Genomic DNA, 17225 nt, shown 5'->3' on the forward strand with positions numbered 1-17225 from the left:
TCCAGCAATTTGCAGTGCTAAAAATGAGTTGACGGATGAGGAAAAAAAAAAAAATCTAACAAACGGGGCACATTGCGAGATGCCCCACTCTGGCAAATTCTGGGCCATAGAGTTCAAAGCTATAAGCAAACATTCCAGGCATCTTTGTAACTGATCTGCAGATTCATTTGTCAATAACACCTAAGTTATTGAATGTATACAATTTGTTAAGAGTCAAATCTCAGATTTTAAACACCAATTTTAGCCGTTCAGTAATTCAGAAGATAAGCTGATCTACAGGTGAAGCAGGGTGGAGATAATTAAACCAGGGTGCACAGATGTAATTCAGTCCTTATTTTAAGGTCAACGATTCTGCTCTCATTTTTATATTTCCAATATAAATTCGCACGTATACATTTATAATGGAAACTGCCTCATGCTATGATTACACCCTTCTACCAGTGATGGCACTGCATCATCTTCACTCAGGGTAGGGTGGAATTACAGCATGATGAATTTACATACGCAGTTTCCATTACAAATGTGGACACAGGAATTTATAATGGAAAGATGTGACCTGAAGTTTACGCAGATGGAAGATTTTTAATATAGATTCTGCTTTACATCCCCCACCCACACCGAAATTGACCTTAACGGCACAATATTCGCAATTGATGTCCTTAAATGTAATAGGTAGCTGTCAGTGACAGGACACTATCTGCTGCTACAGTTTTATGAGAATCTCCTCTATTTGATTTATCCAGAAATGGATCATGGGATGAGGCTCACTTTTATCCACTTCAAGGGATTATTTCAGAGGCTCAAGATCAGCAGAATAAACAAGGCCACCAAAACCAAAGAATCGTGATATACATATAAAATACATATATATACTGTGTGTATATATATGTGTATCAGTCCAGTGTTTTAGTGTAATTTAGTATAGCCTCTACTCTACCCATTTGATCTCCCAATGGAAGATTCTGCATACACCCTGATCCCAAGTACTGACCAAGACTGCAAAATATCCACCCTCAGTATTCAACCCCATATAACCACTCAGCAACACTACAGGAACCAATACAAATGAAACAAGTATACCGTAATGAGCAAATGCAGCACATAACAGATGCTAGCGCATAGCCGGTGACATTATTCATGGCGAGTTAAGAGTTTACACCATTTCAAATAAAATTTTGGTGGGGGGGGGAAAGAGAGAGAGAGAGAGAGAGAGAGAGAGAGAGGGAGGGAGAGAGAGAGGGGGCTGCATGGCTGTACAATATGGACACAGGCAATGAAATAAATTGGAAAGAAATTTGTAAAAAAGGTCTTCTGAGACTGAAGGAGCTTTTCGATTGTTTCTTGGACAATATAGCATTTGCCTTATTCCCTGCACAAATAATTGTGTTTATGCTTTGGAACAGTAAATAAAGAAATGGTTGGTTCAATAATTGCTGCATAAACAACCCTGGCACAATAGTAGTCATCAAGAAAAGGAAAAAGACCAATCTTATATGTTTAGCTCAGAATTTCTCTTTAATGACTTAATGTGGTAGTGTCCAAAACAGAGCCAAAATCCATCCCACAGTGTGTATAATGAAGATTTTCCATCTGATGTTTAAATTAGCCAGGCCTTGAGGATTAGGAAAAATGCTACTTCCTAATTGGTGAAAAAAGGCTGCTCATTCATTGGTCTAAACACACTGAGCAGTGAGCAGCCTTCACCAGTCCTCTGGGCTTCGAACCTTTCGATGTTGAAGCTTCCGAGCTCTGAACTTTGCACAGACCTTCCCAGGAACAATGGTGGCTGCTGCAAGTGGAGCAGCCACAGCAGAGCTGGCACGTGCACAGAAGGGAGCAGGCACTGTTGGACCAGACAAGGCAGAAAAGGTCAGTGAATGGCAGGGCAGCAGACCAGACTGGCAAATGAAGAACAAAAAAGGTCATTGAGGTGCAGAGGCTTTGTCTATGGGGGAGGGTGGATTTTTACTATAGCGGGGGCTAGGACTTTGTGTAGGGGTGTAAAACAGGAATAGGGCACAAAGTGCTGCCAACACTTTTACATGCTGTGATTTTTGCACATATTATGTTTAAAAATGAGTACACTGTAGTGGGAAAGTTAAAAAACTTAGCTTCGACATTTAAATTTCTCATGTGAAATATGAGTGTCGATACAAAATCCAACAATCACAGGACACAGTGAATTGCATGTCATGCTAATCCTAAGCTATGTAATAACTGTGTTACCGTGTAAAGTTTGAATGGCAGTGTTATTCACTGTGCACTGCTAAATCTCAACACTGAAAGGAGGAATGTTGCTATGTTACAAGATCCTACTTCGGTTTTTAAAAAGAAATCTTGTCGTGTTTAAATGGCTGGCAGATGCTCCAAAAGCAAAGATTTTAAGAATTGCATTTTTCAAGACAGATGGGTACAATTTTAATGGAACACAGCAGGCGCAGTGCCTTTATCTCCTGTCACAAACTGTCTGCAGTGTTAAAAAGTGTACAACATGCAAAGGCACAAAGACCAAACACACAGAAGATAGGAGCAGGAGTAGGCCATTCGGCCCCTCGAGCCTGCTCCGCCATTCAATGAGATCATGGCTGATCATCCAAATTCAGTATCCTGTCCCTGCCTTATCCCCATATCCCTTTAGCCTTAAGAAATATATCTAACTCCTTCTTGAATATATTTAATGAATTGGCCTCTACTGCCTTCTGTGGTAGAGAATTCCACAAGTTCACCACTCTCTGGGTGAAGAAATTCCTCCTCATTTCAGTCCTAAATGGCTTACCCCTTATCCTTAGACTGTGACCCCTGGTTCTGGACTCCCCGGCCATCGGGAACATCCTTCCTGCATCCAGTCTGTCCAGTCCTGTTAGAATGTTATAAGTTTCAATGAGATCCCCTCTCCTTCTAAACTCCAGCGAGTACAAGCCCAATCGGCCCAATCTCTCCTCATACGTCATTCCTGCCATCCCAGGTATCAGTCTGGTGAATCTTCGCTGCACTCTCTCCATGGCAAGAACATCCTTCCTCAGATAAGGTGACCAAAACTGCACACAATACTCAAGGTGTGGTCTCACCAAGGCCCTGTACAACTGCAGCAAGACATCCTTGCTCCTGTACTCAAATCCTCTCGCTATGAAGGCCAACATATTTGCCTTTTTACCACCTACTGCACCTGCATGCTTACCTTCAGCGACTGGTGCACAAGGACACCCAGGTCTCGTTGCACTTCCCCTTCGCCCAATCTATTGCCATTCAGATAATAATCTGTCTTCCTGTTTTTGCCACCAAAGTGGATAACCTCACATTTATCCACATTATACTGCATCTGCCATGCTTCTGCCCAATCACCCAACCTGTCCAAATCATACTGGACACAAAGCAAGATTTGGTACATTTAAGGGATTTTGTTTTTTTTTGTTGTTTTTTTTTGCATGAAGTGGTCAATGAATTGAAAAGTTAACGCACTACAGTATCATGTTTTCCAGCTTGCCAAGAGTAATGGGGGGGGGGGGGGGGGGCCGTGTCACAAGTTATAACCGGTCTGCCTTCAGTAAACATGATTGCAACGGCAGCAAAGCCCTCATCAGATGGGTATTTTGGAGAAACAGTGCACGACAGCAATGGTTTGTCCAGAGATGTCTTTTACAAACAATTTGTCATGCAACACAACCCAAGAGTGCAGCAACTTTTTAAGGTCATCACTGAGCAACTGTTTCCAAAAGGTCCAGAGTTGTGTGCGGTACGGCCTTGCTCTGCTTAAAACACCAACAATGTGGACCCTGTCCAGCTGGTCAACTTTGAGGGAGGAGTTGGTCACTCCTTCAAACCAATGGTTCTTTGATTGTATGGTAGGAAATGCAGGGAACCACAAAAAGGTGTAAATAAACCTAAATAGGTTTGTAATTTCAACAATGAAAATTAATCCATTGCTCTGCTAATAACATGAATTGTTCTGTTAACAAGATGCGAGCTTTTCTTGCATCGTGAGGAGATAATCACACACCTGAAGCGGTCACAGGCCACTTACCAGCCTGACTACTGGTGGTGCTACAGCTACACTTGGGGACTGACAGAGTTAAGGCAGTCGTCAAGATGGTGCTCACCAATGAAGATATATGCTGTCTTTTGATATTTTCTGTACTACCGTTATCATGAAAGCAGATAGATTAAATAGTCTTATTTGTGTTGCAAGTTTACGGAGCCAACTCAAGCCACCGCCACTGCATAGCACACCAAGCAGCTCTGGCGAGCAGAATCAACCACCCACTGCCATGGACATGGTCCTTCATTCAAGAAAGAGGCGTGACCATTTCCAGTTCCAAAATCTAATGAAGTTAAATGCACAATAGAAGAGGCTGCTGTCCCACAATGATTATGCTGGCTCAACCACGCTGCACTATTCACACTTTGTGTGTGCCATTAAATACACACATCTCTATGGAGTAGGAGGGAAAAAAATCCTGCTAGAACTGTCATGAAGCATGGCTGGTAGACCCTGCATGTCACAGAGCACAGACTATTCTCACCAAGAGGCTCACCAGGTTTGACAGGCATTTAGTCATGTGTGTGCTTTAGAGATCAAGCTCCAGTTGTTTGAAAGCCAGCTGATTTATGTCAAGTTGTACTGCACTGCCCCTCAGGTGCTGCCATTCAAAAGGCCAAGACTGCAGCCATTACTCTTCAACAATGAGGCATGCAAGTTTGCCAGCCATTTCCAAGACTTTAAGATTACCACAGCTAGAGGTGTTTGGAAGCCTTTTTACTTTCAACATTTACAGTGCCCCTACATCAAGTGAAATGGATGAGTTTCAATGCAATGACCAGTTGAAGATTAATTTCATGTGGATGGGTCAACATGCTACGTAGCTGTTAAGAGGAATTTAGAGGTTTGTGATGTAATTCAGTAGGGTGCAACTGTGCAAATATTCTTGCAAATGAACTTGCAGGACTCCTGCTAACATCTGCAGGACATGGATGTCTTTGGTTTTCCATGTTGAAGCTGGCATCACTAATGAAAGGCCAGGCAAAGTAGAAGCAAGCTCATAATTGAGAAACTGACCAATGGTGCGGTATAACAGATGGTTGTCCAATAACTAGAAGGATGTTTTGTTGTAAATAGAAGGCCGTGCAAAACTGACATTCTAAAGGTGCACACGTGTGGATGTTTGTTCAATAAACGTGCAAATGTTTTTTTTGAAAAAGTGATGCTGTCATTCACAGTTTTTAGTCATGATTCGGTTTGGTCCAGTGATTCCTTGTGTGCAACCCATTAAATGATTGCCTTTGTAGATCCGATCCCCTGCTCCAAAAAGGTTGGCCCTCCCCTTGCATAATGTATAAAAAGTTCAAATAAACAAAGTTTTTACATTTTATGACCGGTTGACATTGCACTGAGCATAGCTAGCACTGCAGAAACAACCACCATTTTGGAATTCTCAGTATAAAGAAATGGAACCATCGTCCTTTGTCTGTCTCTGAAGTTTAAAAATAAGCAAGCGATAACACCTATAAAAGGTGAATTTTTCTTTCATTTATCTACCAGTTTGTTTTCAAGTCATTTGGAAAAGTTAATTGAGCAGAGGTGTTACCACTGAGAAAAATATTTTTTCTATAAACAATTACAATGAGAATTCAAAAATAAAAGTGTTCTAAATCAATTTATTTGTGCACTTAATAGTTTAAATATAAAACTTCCCCATAAAATCTTCTAAATTAATTCTCCAACTTGTTTTCAGTTAATTTAAAAAAAGCTCAAAAATCCTATTCCAATGAGAAAAGACACGGAGAATGATGCGTGCTAGGAAGTTCCCCACAATGCACAAGCTACAGCATCCTGGGAGTTGCAGGAACTGACTTTGTAGTTATATAAAGATAGACTGAAAGAAAATGGAAACTTTTTTTCTTACTGAACCACAAGTTAAAAGTTTTGAGATAAAGTCCAAATCATAGCACCCAGCCGTTATAAATGCAATTAATTATTTTCTATGGAGCTCTGTGACATCAAAGTACTTCCAGGATGAAAAATAAATCCCCAGTACCTAATCTTCTGCTATACATAACTATTGTCAGCTGTGGTTCAGTTGGTAGCACACTTGCCTCAGAGTCAGAAGATTGTGGGTTCAAGTCCTACTCCAGAGACTTGAGCACATAAAGCTAGGCTGACACTCCGGTCGGTGCTGAGGGAGTGCTGCACGGTCGGAGGCGCCGTCTTTCGGATGAGATGTTAAATCGAGGTCCCGTCTGCTCTCTCAGGTGGACGTAAAAGATCCCATGGCACTATTTCGAAAAGGAGTAGGGGAGTTCTCCCCAGTGTCCCGGCCAATATTTCTCACTCAACTAACATAACAAAAACAGATTATCTGATCAGTTTCACATTGCTATTTGTGGGAGCTTGCTGTGCACAAATGCCACATTTCCCACAACAGTGACTCCACTTCAAAAGTACTTCATTGGCTGTAAAGCGCTTTGAGGGGTCCGGTGGTCATGAATGAAAGGCACTATATAAATGCAAGTCTTTCTTTCTATTGTACCACGGTGTGAACACAAGATTTTTTTAACATATGAATCAATCACTAATAGGCATTGACGTATTGCGAGCACCCTATCTACTTAGGAGTCACCCTTGACCAATGCCTCACCTTCAAGAACCACATAGAGAAGACAAAGGCAAAAGTGAGCGCACGAAACAACATCCTGAATAAGCTCACTAACACAAGATGGGGAGCAAGCCCGAAAACATTGCGAACCAGTGCACTTGCTCTTTGCTATTCCACTGCCGAATACGCCTGCCCTGCATGGGAAAGGTCTACTCATGCCAAGAAGATGGATGCCGTTCTGAATGCAAGCTGCCGATTTATCACAGGTTGCTTAAAACCAACAAACACCAACAGCCTATATATCCTGGCGGGTATCGCTCCCCCTGATATGAGAACAGTAGCCAGCAAGAAAGAGCGACTCCGTCAAACATCAGATGAGAGGCACCCTCTGCATTGTCATACACCTACACCCAGCCGCCTAAAGTCAAGGAAGAGCTTCATGAACAGTGTTGTTCCATTACAATCAACCTCATCTGAAGCCGCATCGCCTTGTGGAAAGACCGGCTCGCCAGTCTTGAACAACCCCCAGCGATGGAAATTTTACCTGATGAAAGCCTTCCCCCAGGAGCTAATTGCAACTGGGCAATCTGGAAGTGCCTGAACAGACTTAGGACCGGTGTAGGTTGCTCAAAGGTGTCACTAAGCAAATGGGGATATTCAACCAGCCCGACAACTTGTGAATGTGGAACTGAGGCACAGACTATGCAACATCTCCTGCAATGCCCATCGTTAGAGGAACCCTGCACTGTTGCAGATCTTGCCGAATCCAACAAGGCGCAAAAACGTGTCCAGTTCTGGCTGGGCTCTGTATAGACTGTCCGTGGACACGATAAGACGACGACTAATAGGCAATAAATGGTACAGACTGCACAAGTGTTAGGTGCACTAAACCACAACAAAAAAAACTCAAAAAAAAAAAGTGTCAGAACTTAAATCAAGGCTTGTATATTATACATGGCATTTCTTCTGAGGTAACAATTAAAAAAAAATGTTTGCTCATCGTCAGTTGTCATTCTCACTCGCGTTTCATCACCAACTCTTCCAGTTTCTCCTCCATCTGTGAAAACTGGCACCTCATGTATTACATTGGTGTAAGAGTAATGCAACTCACCATATGGACCAGTATTTTAAAAACATCATTCAGAGCTCAGTTTATTGGGGGGGAAAAGGTGGGAGATGGCTGCAGAAATCTGTGGTAAGTTTCTCCCATGCAGTACCTCCCCCCAGAACAAATTGGATCCACTTTTTCCCCTTCCAACAGTTGGAGTTGTCAAATGTAAACGGAATTGACATTCTGAAGGTGAGTGTGTGTGGATGTTTGTTGCATAAACGGAATTGAAAGAGCGTTGCTCTACATAAGAATGAAACAAAAACTACAGCAACATCTTACAATAACTTAATTCTGGGGCGAGATTATTGATAATTGACAGGTGTCCTAGGTGATGCATATCCTTCCAACTGATGCAACCAACATTCATTGTAATGCCAGCTTACAGCTGCATTGCACTGAAGAGCAAAACCTGCTTAAGCAAGGCAAGTCAATACTGATCCTAGAAAGAAGTCTCCATTTAAATGTATGCAAGATAAAGAAATTGTCATCCCCTTTCATAGAAAAACTGCATTTGTAGATGAGTTAATGTCAAAGTGCAGAACCTTTATGTATGCTGAACTACTAAACCTAAAGAAATAACCAAAATTAATCATTTCTGCTTTAATCAAAAAGTGTATACTTTATCTGGAGAGCTTCTAAATCAATGCCTTCCAAATCCTCAGCCTCTGTACTGTTAACTAGTTGTGCTAACACCAATACTCTTTCAGATTTGGAGGAAAACACGCCAGTGAGTCCATCGCATGTTGCCCTTTGTACACCACACTGCAAAAAATGGAGCCCAATGGAGCCCAGAGTGCAAGTACAGGAGGAAATGAAAGAAGGAAAAGGAGGACGCACAACCATAAATCTGCAAAAGCAAAATACTGCAGATGCAGGAAATCTGAAACAGAAAATGCTGGAAATATTCAGATGGTCGGGCAGCATCCGTGGAGGGAGAGAGTTAACGTTTCCGGTCGATGGGTCATCGACCTGAAACGTTAACTCTTTCTCTCTCCACAGATGGTGCCTGACCAGCTGAGTATTTCCAGCATTTTCTGTTTTTATTTTATAAATCTGCACACTGGCTCAACTTTGTGTTGGCAGGCAAGGCACAGAGGTAAGCAATGTTCTTAGTTTCAGTTTTTAGGAATTTCAAATAAGATAACAATTTAGTGGAGAAAAAGTTTTGCTCCAAGAATCGCACCGTTAAGACATTTACTAGCCAGTTACCAAGTACTAGTTAACAAAGCATTTTGTCAATATATCGATTTAGATATGACAGGCTGTGCTTTGGAAATGTTACAGAGTCTGATGTTGTGAAATTGGTAAATTTACAAATACTAGAACAGCTTTGCACACAGGGCGAAGAGCAGAAGCCCAGGAGCAGGCTGAAGCCCATAAGGGTCCATTTGTACAATTAAAGTTTAGCAGTTTCATTTCACACCAGTCCTACAGTTGTGTAAAATGGAGTCAAATCTGGTGTCAGGGCACCAGCATGAGACAGAGACTCCCTGGAGTTTGGGACTTCACACTCAATTCACACTCCACAAGTCCAAAAGTGAAACTGGTTCACACCAGCACTGAAGCTGTAGGGCAAATGCACCATTCGAGACCAGATGGCCCAAAAATTAGATGTAGGCAGCGAGCAAACCGGAGGCAGGACGAGGAATGAATCGCAGCTAATGGCTGAGGCCTCATGAAAGTAGGAGATCTGGGGACAACCAGGTGGAAGCCAGGGAGAATGTTACAGTTGAGCTGTTGCTGCTTGTGATGATGTCAGAAGTCTGTTGCTAGAGGCTATGGAGGCAAGCTGTGACACTTTTTTTTGTATGTTTGCAGAGCTGGCTACTGATGTTAATTCAGAACGCTCACACCATCTGTCTCAATAATCCATTCAGGCAAGTATTGCTTAAAATGTCATCACTCCTAGTTTAAACAATATTCAAAGTGGATGGGAGAGAGGTTCTGATCATCATAATGACTTCTAACTTTTTTTAAACACGTCCTGCTCTTCAGACTCAAAGCAGGACTGTGCCATTACAGTACAACACAAGCAAGAGAACACATTTACCTCATTTAGGTTGCCTCTTGTCTCTCTTTTATCAGATAATGTATTTCAGCACATTAGGTGTGTGTGACTGCTTCTTCCAAGTGATTTCACACCACTCCTTTCCAAAAAGTCAGGAGAGTTCTACTGCATTATGATTTTTTTGAGAAACCCAGGAAGAATTCATTGACTCATTCAATAAATTACCATCCTCGCTGAAGAGGAAGGACTTGTAGCCACAAGCTCAGGTTCGTCGTGCTAGAGTAATGTTGACTCACCCAACAAGTGCAAAGAGCCATTAAGAAACAAAATGAAAGAGCAAGGGAAAAAGTAATTTACTACTACTGGAATCAAAGCCTCAGATTTCACGTGAAATATACAAGAGACAGGTTAACTAGTGCAATGCAAAATGTGGATAAAGAAACAAAAAGATACTATACCAAGAAATGTTTGCCAAATCTTAGGAAGCAGAGAAGGGAAGAAAATAAAAATGAAGACCTGGGTATAGCTACTCACACTCATTCGATGTAGTTACCAGAGATGGCAACACTCCAATATAACCTCCAGAGATGTATTGTCCCGACACTCCATTAATACCCCCCTTACTTGATTTGCATTGCCTGTTTAATTACACTGCTGGCACCATTTGCAAAGCAGTGCAAGAGAGGGGTAACCATTTGCAATAGCTGTTCACACCATCACTGACCGCCAAGTAAACACAATCACAGAGCACAATCAGTTTCATTGCTAGTGTATTTTCTTCTGACTGTCAGCTTGTCTCAATCAAGAGAGAATAGAATGATGGCATAAGCAACCTCTGGAAAGGTGCATCTATTATTAGGTTGGGATGTCACCATTATAATCTACCCTAATTCAAGTATCCTAATTCAAAATTCTTTATTTTAAGTACGAGATTCCCAATTTCCTGTGTTATTGACTTCACTTAATTCCAATTATTGGATAATTCAAATTTTAAAGGCAAAAAACTGACTTAGAATTATAAAACTACTTACAATTAGACTGTACTACACTTTTAGGCTCAATGTGAACTACAGGCCCAAAAGCACACTACAGTGCATCACTCAATTTACCAGAAAGCTGCTGAAACATCCAGTTGCAATGAGATTTTTAAAAATTCATTCCCGAGATGTGGGCGTCGCTGGCAAGGCCAGCATTTATTGACCATCCCGAATTGCCCTCGAGAAGGTGGTGATGAGCCGCTGCCTTGACCGCTGCAGTCCGGGTGGCAAAGGTACCGCCACAGTGCTGTTAGGGAGGGAGTTCCAGGATTTTGACCCAGCGACGATGAAGGAACGGCGATATATTTCCAAGTCAGGATGGTGTGTGACTTGGAGGGGAACTTGCAGGTGATGGTGCTCTCATGCGCCTGCTGCCCTTGTCCTTCTAGGTGGCAGAGGAAATGGGTTTGGGAGGATAACCTTCTTTACTATCTAGACTTCAGGTTTAAAATGAGAATCTGGTCATGGAGGCCAAGAAGAGTGCAATTAGCAACAGATCAGATAGTCTAATGCATTCCAAACCCAACTGACCTACGGACCTATACATTGAAAATGTTTAATTATTAAAACAACTGCATGTTTCAGCTATATCTGTTTAACAATAACTTGTGACAGTTTCTGCTCCTGCTACCTTAATTTCAAGCACCAGAGGATCTGAAAGTAGTGAAAGAATTCCCCTACCTGCACAGCTGCATGATGGGCACCACCACTGATCAGGAAGTATAAATACAAAGAAATCACAGTTGACGTGTTGAAACACATCAAGATCAAAGTTGTGATTTTGGTACTAGAAGTGTGAATATGTGACATATTAAATGATGTGACTTAACAGGATTGGCAAATGGAGTCTGACTATTGAAGGTGACGTGCGAGTCCCTAACTTAATTACAAGAGACCCCGCAAATTCTGCTGTGCAAATTTCATTGCTAACAAAAGCAACGATTTATGTACATATAGAACGAAAGGCCCGAGACTCTGCCAAAGCAACATGACAAGAAGCCAGCATAGAAGGTAAAGATCAAAGTGCCTAAGAATCCCATCTTTGTTGCTTTTTTCTAAAAAGAAAAAAGTTTAAAGCGTTCCATTCTCTTTAAAATGAACAAAATGGGAATTTTAAGTCCCAGAATGACAAAATCAAAGGGAAACTATATGAAATGTCACATTGCTACAAGGTCAGAATAAATAGTGCATGTGAGCCAAGTGGAAAGACTGAACTTCATGAGTAATCCAAAGATATATGCAAAACCAACAAGATACTGCATAAACCTTCATAATCTGTCACCTACCATCTGTTGCACTAACATACTTATTTTGGGGAAATATGCAGTTGTGCTGACATGTAGTGAAGAATAGAATTGCAGTATCTCTGCCCAATTTTCCCTTTCCACTGCATGTATGACTCCAAACTACTGAAAAGAAATTGGTTAATATTTTAGGTGGGAACCTTTCCCACGTGAAGTGACCTATCTTTTTTGATGGCTATTTGCAATAAAAGGAAAATATATGCATGTCAGGACAAGACAAAGATATATTTTGCTTATTTGATGCTAGAAATTATGTGTTAATACTGGACTAATTGTGCATCCTACCTGACATCACACAAATACAAATATATAATTTACTTTCTGAAACCTACAGCAACACAACATACTAAAGATAATGAAAACAATAAGGGGTCAGCCATTTAGGGCTGAGATGAGAAATGTCTGCACTCAGAGGGTGGTGAATCTTTGGAATTCTCCGCCCCAGAGGGCTGTGGAGGCTCAGTCGTTGAGTATATTCAAGACTGGGATCGATAGATTTTTGGATATTAAAGGAATCAAGGGATATGGGGATAGTGCAGGAAAGTGGAGTTGAGGTAGAAGATAAGCCATGATCTTATTGAATGGCAGAGCAGGCTCGAGTGGCCAAATGGCCAACTCCTGCTCCTATTTCTTATGTTATGATATTTTAATAGTGAAAAGCACCTGACATTTCATAATTGCATAATACATTAACAGTAATTTTAGGAGCAAGGTGGTTACTTTTTTTCAAAGACAGTAACTTGCATTTCACAAATCTTGTACAAGGGCTGAACTATCTCCCATCTTAATTATGACGCAAGTAATTGGGAAAGAATGGGTGGAGCTGTACAATCCTAGCTTAGAACATGACTACAGGCACTAATCGGAGACTGGTATTTGTTCAGACAGTATGCAGCCAGATTCTGCTCCAAATGCCAGTTACATTTTAATATTAAAGAGCTGACAGGGCAGGATGTTTCTGCAATTTAACATTTCACAGGCAATCTATTAAACTTGCTTTTTCCAATTATAGTGCAAACAATACTTCCTTGAGATTGTCTCGCACCACTTACCTAAACTCATATTTGGCAATTTCACACTTGCGTTGCAACAATACAAAGCTGAATTTGGTTCACAGACACACAAGATGCAGTGTATCTTGTTTATTGCTTTACCTAAGTATCAGTCAAGCCACCTCAAGAAATTTACAGTGCAACTCTCTGAAAAGTTGACATTATAAGTCACAAGATAAATGTATGTGCATCACCATCAATATAAGATAGTCACCAAGAAATCCAATAGGGAATTCAGAAGAAACTTCTTTACCCAAAGAGTGGTGAAAATGTGGAACTCGCTACCACGGAGTTTTTGAAGCAATTAGTATAGATGCATTTAAGGGGAGGCTAGATAAGCATATGATGGAAAAGGGAATGGAGGGTTATGCTGATAGGTTTAGATGAGGAAAGATGGGAGGAGGCTCTAGTGGAGCATAAACACCGGCATGGACTGGATGGGCCGAATGACCTGCTTCCGTGCCATATATCGTATGTAATCCCATGTAATCATGATCACAGAATGGGTGAAACCATACCTGTCTCAAATGTGGCATGTCTACATGTCCACTGTCACACTGGGTGAGAAACAAACTTATTTAGGGTTTGCTTGGGGGCAAAGCTCCTTCACGGAGCATAGTGGCATAGTGGTTAGCACTGTTGCCTCACAGCGCCAGAGACCCGGGTTCGAATCCGGCCTCGGGCGACTGTCTGTCTGTGTGGAGTTTGCACATTCTCCCCGTGTTTGCGTGGGTTTTCTCCGGGTGCTCCGGTTTCCTCCCACAGTCCAAAGATGTGCGGGTTAGGTTGATTGGCTATGATAAATTGACCCTTAGTGTTAGGGGGATTAAATAGGTGGGGTTACAGGGATAGGGGTGGGATATGTGTTGGGGTTACGGGGATCAGGTGGGATATGTGTCAGTGCAGGCTCGATGGGCCGAAATGGCCTCTATCTGCACTGTGGGGTTTCTGTGATTTCTGTGATTCTGAAATTCATTCAGCTAATCCCAGGACACTTCAAGATATGGTTAGCTGTTGGGCTAAATAACAAAAAAAGGTGCCCTTATGTTTAGGTCACAAACAGGTTAAGAGGTAGTTGTTTTTTAATAAATGATTACAATGCAACAATACAATGTGGCTGTGAACCAAATAGGATTTCAAATGTGTCAGAGTTGTGCAGTGAAATGAACAGTGAGACAGAAGAAGCTGAAGAAGTTATCAGCTCCCTCCCCTCCATCTTAAACCGATTACATCATTGGTTTTAAAGCGCTCTCTGCATTGGAAAGCCCTGGCTCAGTGCGGCTGCAGTTTACCTGCGCGTCAATCACGAAGATGAGCGCCCCGGTGCCCCTGAAGATCATCTCATAGTCGAAGGTGGGGTCGAAGAAGTCCACCTGGCCGGGGAAATCCCAGATCTGGAAGTTGACGAAGGAGCTGTTGGAGATGTCGTCCTTGTAGATCTTGTTGGTGCTCTCCAGGAAGAGCGTCTCGTTGGGGGACATCTTGTGGAAGACCACCTTCTGGATGGAGGACTTGCCGCTGCGCCTGAGGCCCATCAGCAGGATCCGGGGCTTGCTGTCCGACTGCGACTCGCTCCCTTCCATGTCGGCCTCCTCCACACCGTAACCGAAGTCTTTGGGGAAAGAGTCCACCACCCCGTAGCTGCCGGCCAGCGGCTCCTCATCCACGTACTGTATGGACATGTCGCGGCTGGCGAGGGGGTGGGGGGGAAGAGGGAAGGAGATGGGGGCCGCTCGAGCTCAGCCTTCAGCCCCGCTTCCCTCACCGCGCAACCCAACCTGCCCACACCTTACGTCCCGGCCCGCCCCTCGCCGCCGCTCATTGGCCGGGCGGCCCCGTGACGTCATCGCGCTCGCTCCCCGCCCCGCGCAATCATTGGCTGAGGCCCACGTCCATCAAAGCTCGGCGCCAGCAGGTTCGGTTGAGCCCCCGTCATGTGTTAAAATCACCTGACTGCTGCTCGGCACCTTTGACCCCCCCTCCCCCCTGCCAGGAAGCAGCCAGCATTTGGCAGTGGGGTGAAGAGGGAGGGGATAAGGCGCATCAGGGCGGGGTGGAAGGGGAGCAGATCCTTAGTTTCAGTGTGGTTGAAATCTCTGATAGTGGGATTTGTTGCAGTCCCAACAGGTGGATTCCAATCACTGACCAGAGTACAAGCTCTATCATGTGACTGGCAGGAAGGGATTTGTTTACCATGAGATATCAGATCATAATGTACAACAACCCCTGGATCATTCAGCTAAATCCAGGCAGTGAATGGTGAACTGCTAAATGGTGTAAAGGGTCAAAATCCTGGAGTTCCCTCCCTAACAGCACTGGGAGTACCTTCACCACGTGGACTGCAGCAGTTCAAGAAGGCGGCTCACCACCACCTTCTCAATGGGTAACTAGGGGTGGGCAATAAATGCTGGCCATGCTCACATCCCATAAAAACATTAAAAAAAAAGCTAAAAACAGTGGAGGTCCAGGTGCATAGATCATTAAAATGTCATGAGCAGGTACAGAAAACAATCAAAAAGGCTAATGGGATGCTGGTCTTCATATCTAGAGGACTAGAATACAAGGGGGTAGAAGTTATGTTGCAGTTATACAAAACCCTGGGTGAACCACACCTGGAGCACTGAGCAGTTCTGGGCACCACATCTTAGGAAGGATATACTGGCCTTGGAGGGAGTGCGGCATAGGTTTGCTAGAATGATACTTGGACTCCAGGGGTTAAATTACAAGGAGAGATTACCCAAATTAGGGTTGTATTCCCTGGAATTTACAGGGTTAAGGGGTGATTTGGTCAAAGTTTTCAAGATATTAAGGGGAACAGATAGGGTAGATAGAGATAAACTATTTCTGCTGGTTGGGGATTCTAGTACTAGCAGGCATAGTCTAAAAATTAGAGCCAGACCTTTCAGGAGTGAAATTAGGAAAAACTTTTACACACAAAGGGTGGTAGAAGGTTGGAACTCTCTTCCCCTAATGGCAATTGATGCTAGATCAATTGTTAATTTTAAATCTGAGATTGATAGATTTTTGTTAATCAAAGATATTAAGGGATATGGGGCAAAGGTGGGTATATGGAGTTATGTCGCACGCAGATCAGCCATGATCTCATTGAATGACAGAGCAGATTCGAGGGACTAAATGGCCTACTCCTGTTCCTATATTCCTATGTAACTGCTTGTCCAGTTATGTGATTTGATTGTGGGAGGCTGCTGTCTGCCGTGGCTTCACTGCTTGTAGATATGTACCATGTAATGCATTCCAGGACCCTAACACAGATCAGAGTCAGAATGCCAATAAACTCCTCAGGTTTTGATCTCATTGTCAAGAACAATGGCCGGAATTTTCCAGAGGATCAGCGGGCAGGTCGGGTGGGAAATCTGATTTTTTTGACAGCGGGTCGGGACCCCACTGTCAACCCGCTGCAATGCGCCTGTGGGATCTCCGATCCGACCGAACCCGCAGAGGTAGGCGACCCAATTAAACCAATTATTGGGTTGTTGACAGACCCTTAATAATGCCTTTAAACTTACCTTTTAACTTTAACTGCTCACCCACATGGTCCACGCTGCTCGGGGACCATGTCTTTGAACCTGAGGTGGGAGCTGAATGGCCATTGCTCCAGCTGATTACTTGACAGCTTCAAATGTACAGTAAAAGCTCCCACCTGACAGATGATCACTTTCCTCAGCCACAAGCTGTTTCTCAGTCCATTTCTAGCACAGATTCTGCAGGCTTTCCACTTTCCACTCTCCATCCACTCTTACCTCATTGGAAGAACTCTCTCACCATTGACAGAATGCTTCTGTCATCTCTACTTCACCTGCCATCTATTCCATCAGCATGGATGCCCTTTATACTGTCTCACCTTGGTCCTCAGAATCCGACCACGGTCAGCCCCAACACCAGCAGCACCAGGCACACCAGCAGCTCCAACAACAACACCAACCTTCTCCGTAATCACCTGATGTTGCACAGGGCATTAGCACCTGAGCACATTGCTGCCCAGGAGGCCAGGGATGGCCTCAATGTGGCTAGATTTACTTCACTTGACGTTGTACACCCTGGCTGCCACATGATGCGCCAGGTTGGCACCACCCCACACCAACACCATAAAGCATCCCTACAA

The 17225-nt window shown here is 43.2% G+C and overlaps 1 protein-coding gene across 2 annotated transcripts in view; it reads right to left on the reverse strand.

Annotated features, from left to right (window-relative positions):
• rragca (Ras-related GTP binding Ca) overlaps window positions 1–14934 on the reverse strand; it is a 34301-nt gene extending 19367 nt beyond the window's left edge. The window contains exon 1 of one of the 2 annotated variants that reach the window (XM_085962488.1): window positions 14395–14934. In XM_085962488.1, the coding sequence (XP_085818614.1) occupies window positions 14395–14784 (390 nt within the window). In that variant the 5' untranslated portion in view covers window positions 14785–14934. The remainder of the gene's footprint in view (window positions 1–14394) is intronic. The other variant, XM_085962487.1, reaches the window with a different exon arrangement.
• Window positions 14935–17225: the final 2291 nt, after the last annotated feature.

This window comes from Somniosus microcephalus, chromosome 20 (assembly GCF_052327205.1).
Source record: "Somniosus microcephalus isolate GS21.2 chromosome 20, FLI_Smic_1.0, whole genome shotgun sequence".
Taxonomy (NCBI): domain Eukaryota; kingdom Metazoa; phylum Chordata; class Chondrichthyes; order Squaliformes; family Somniosidae; genus Somniosus; species Somniosus microcephalus.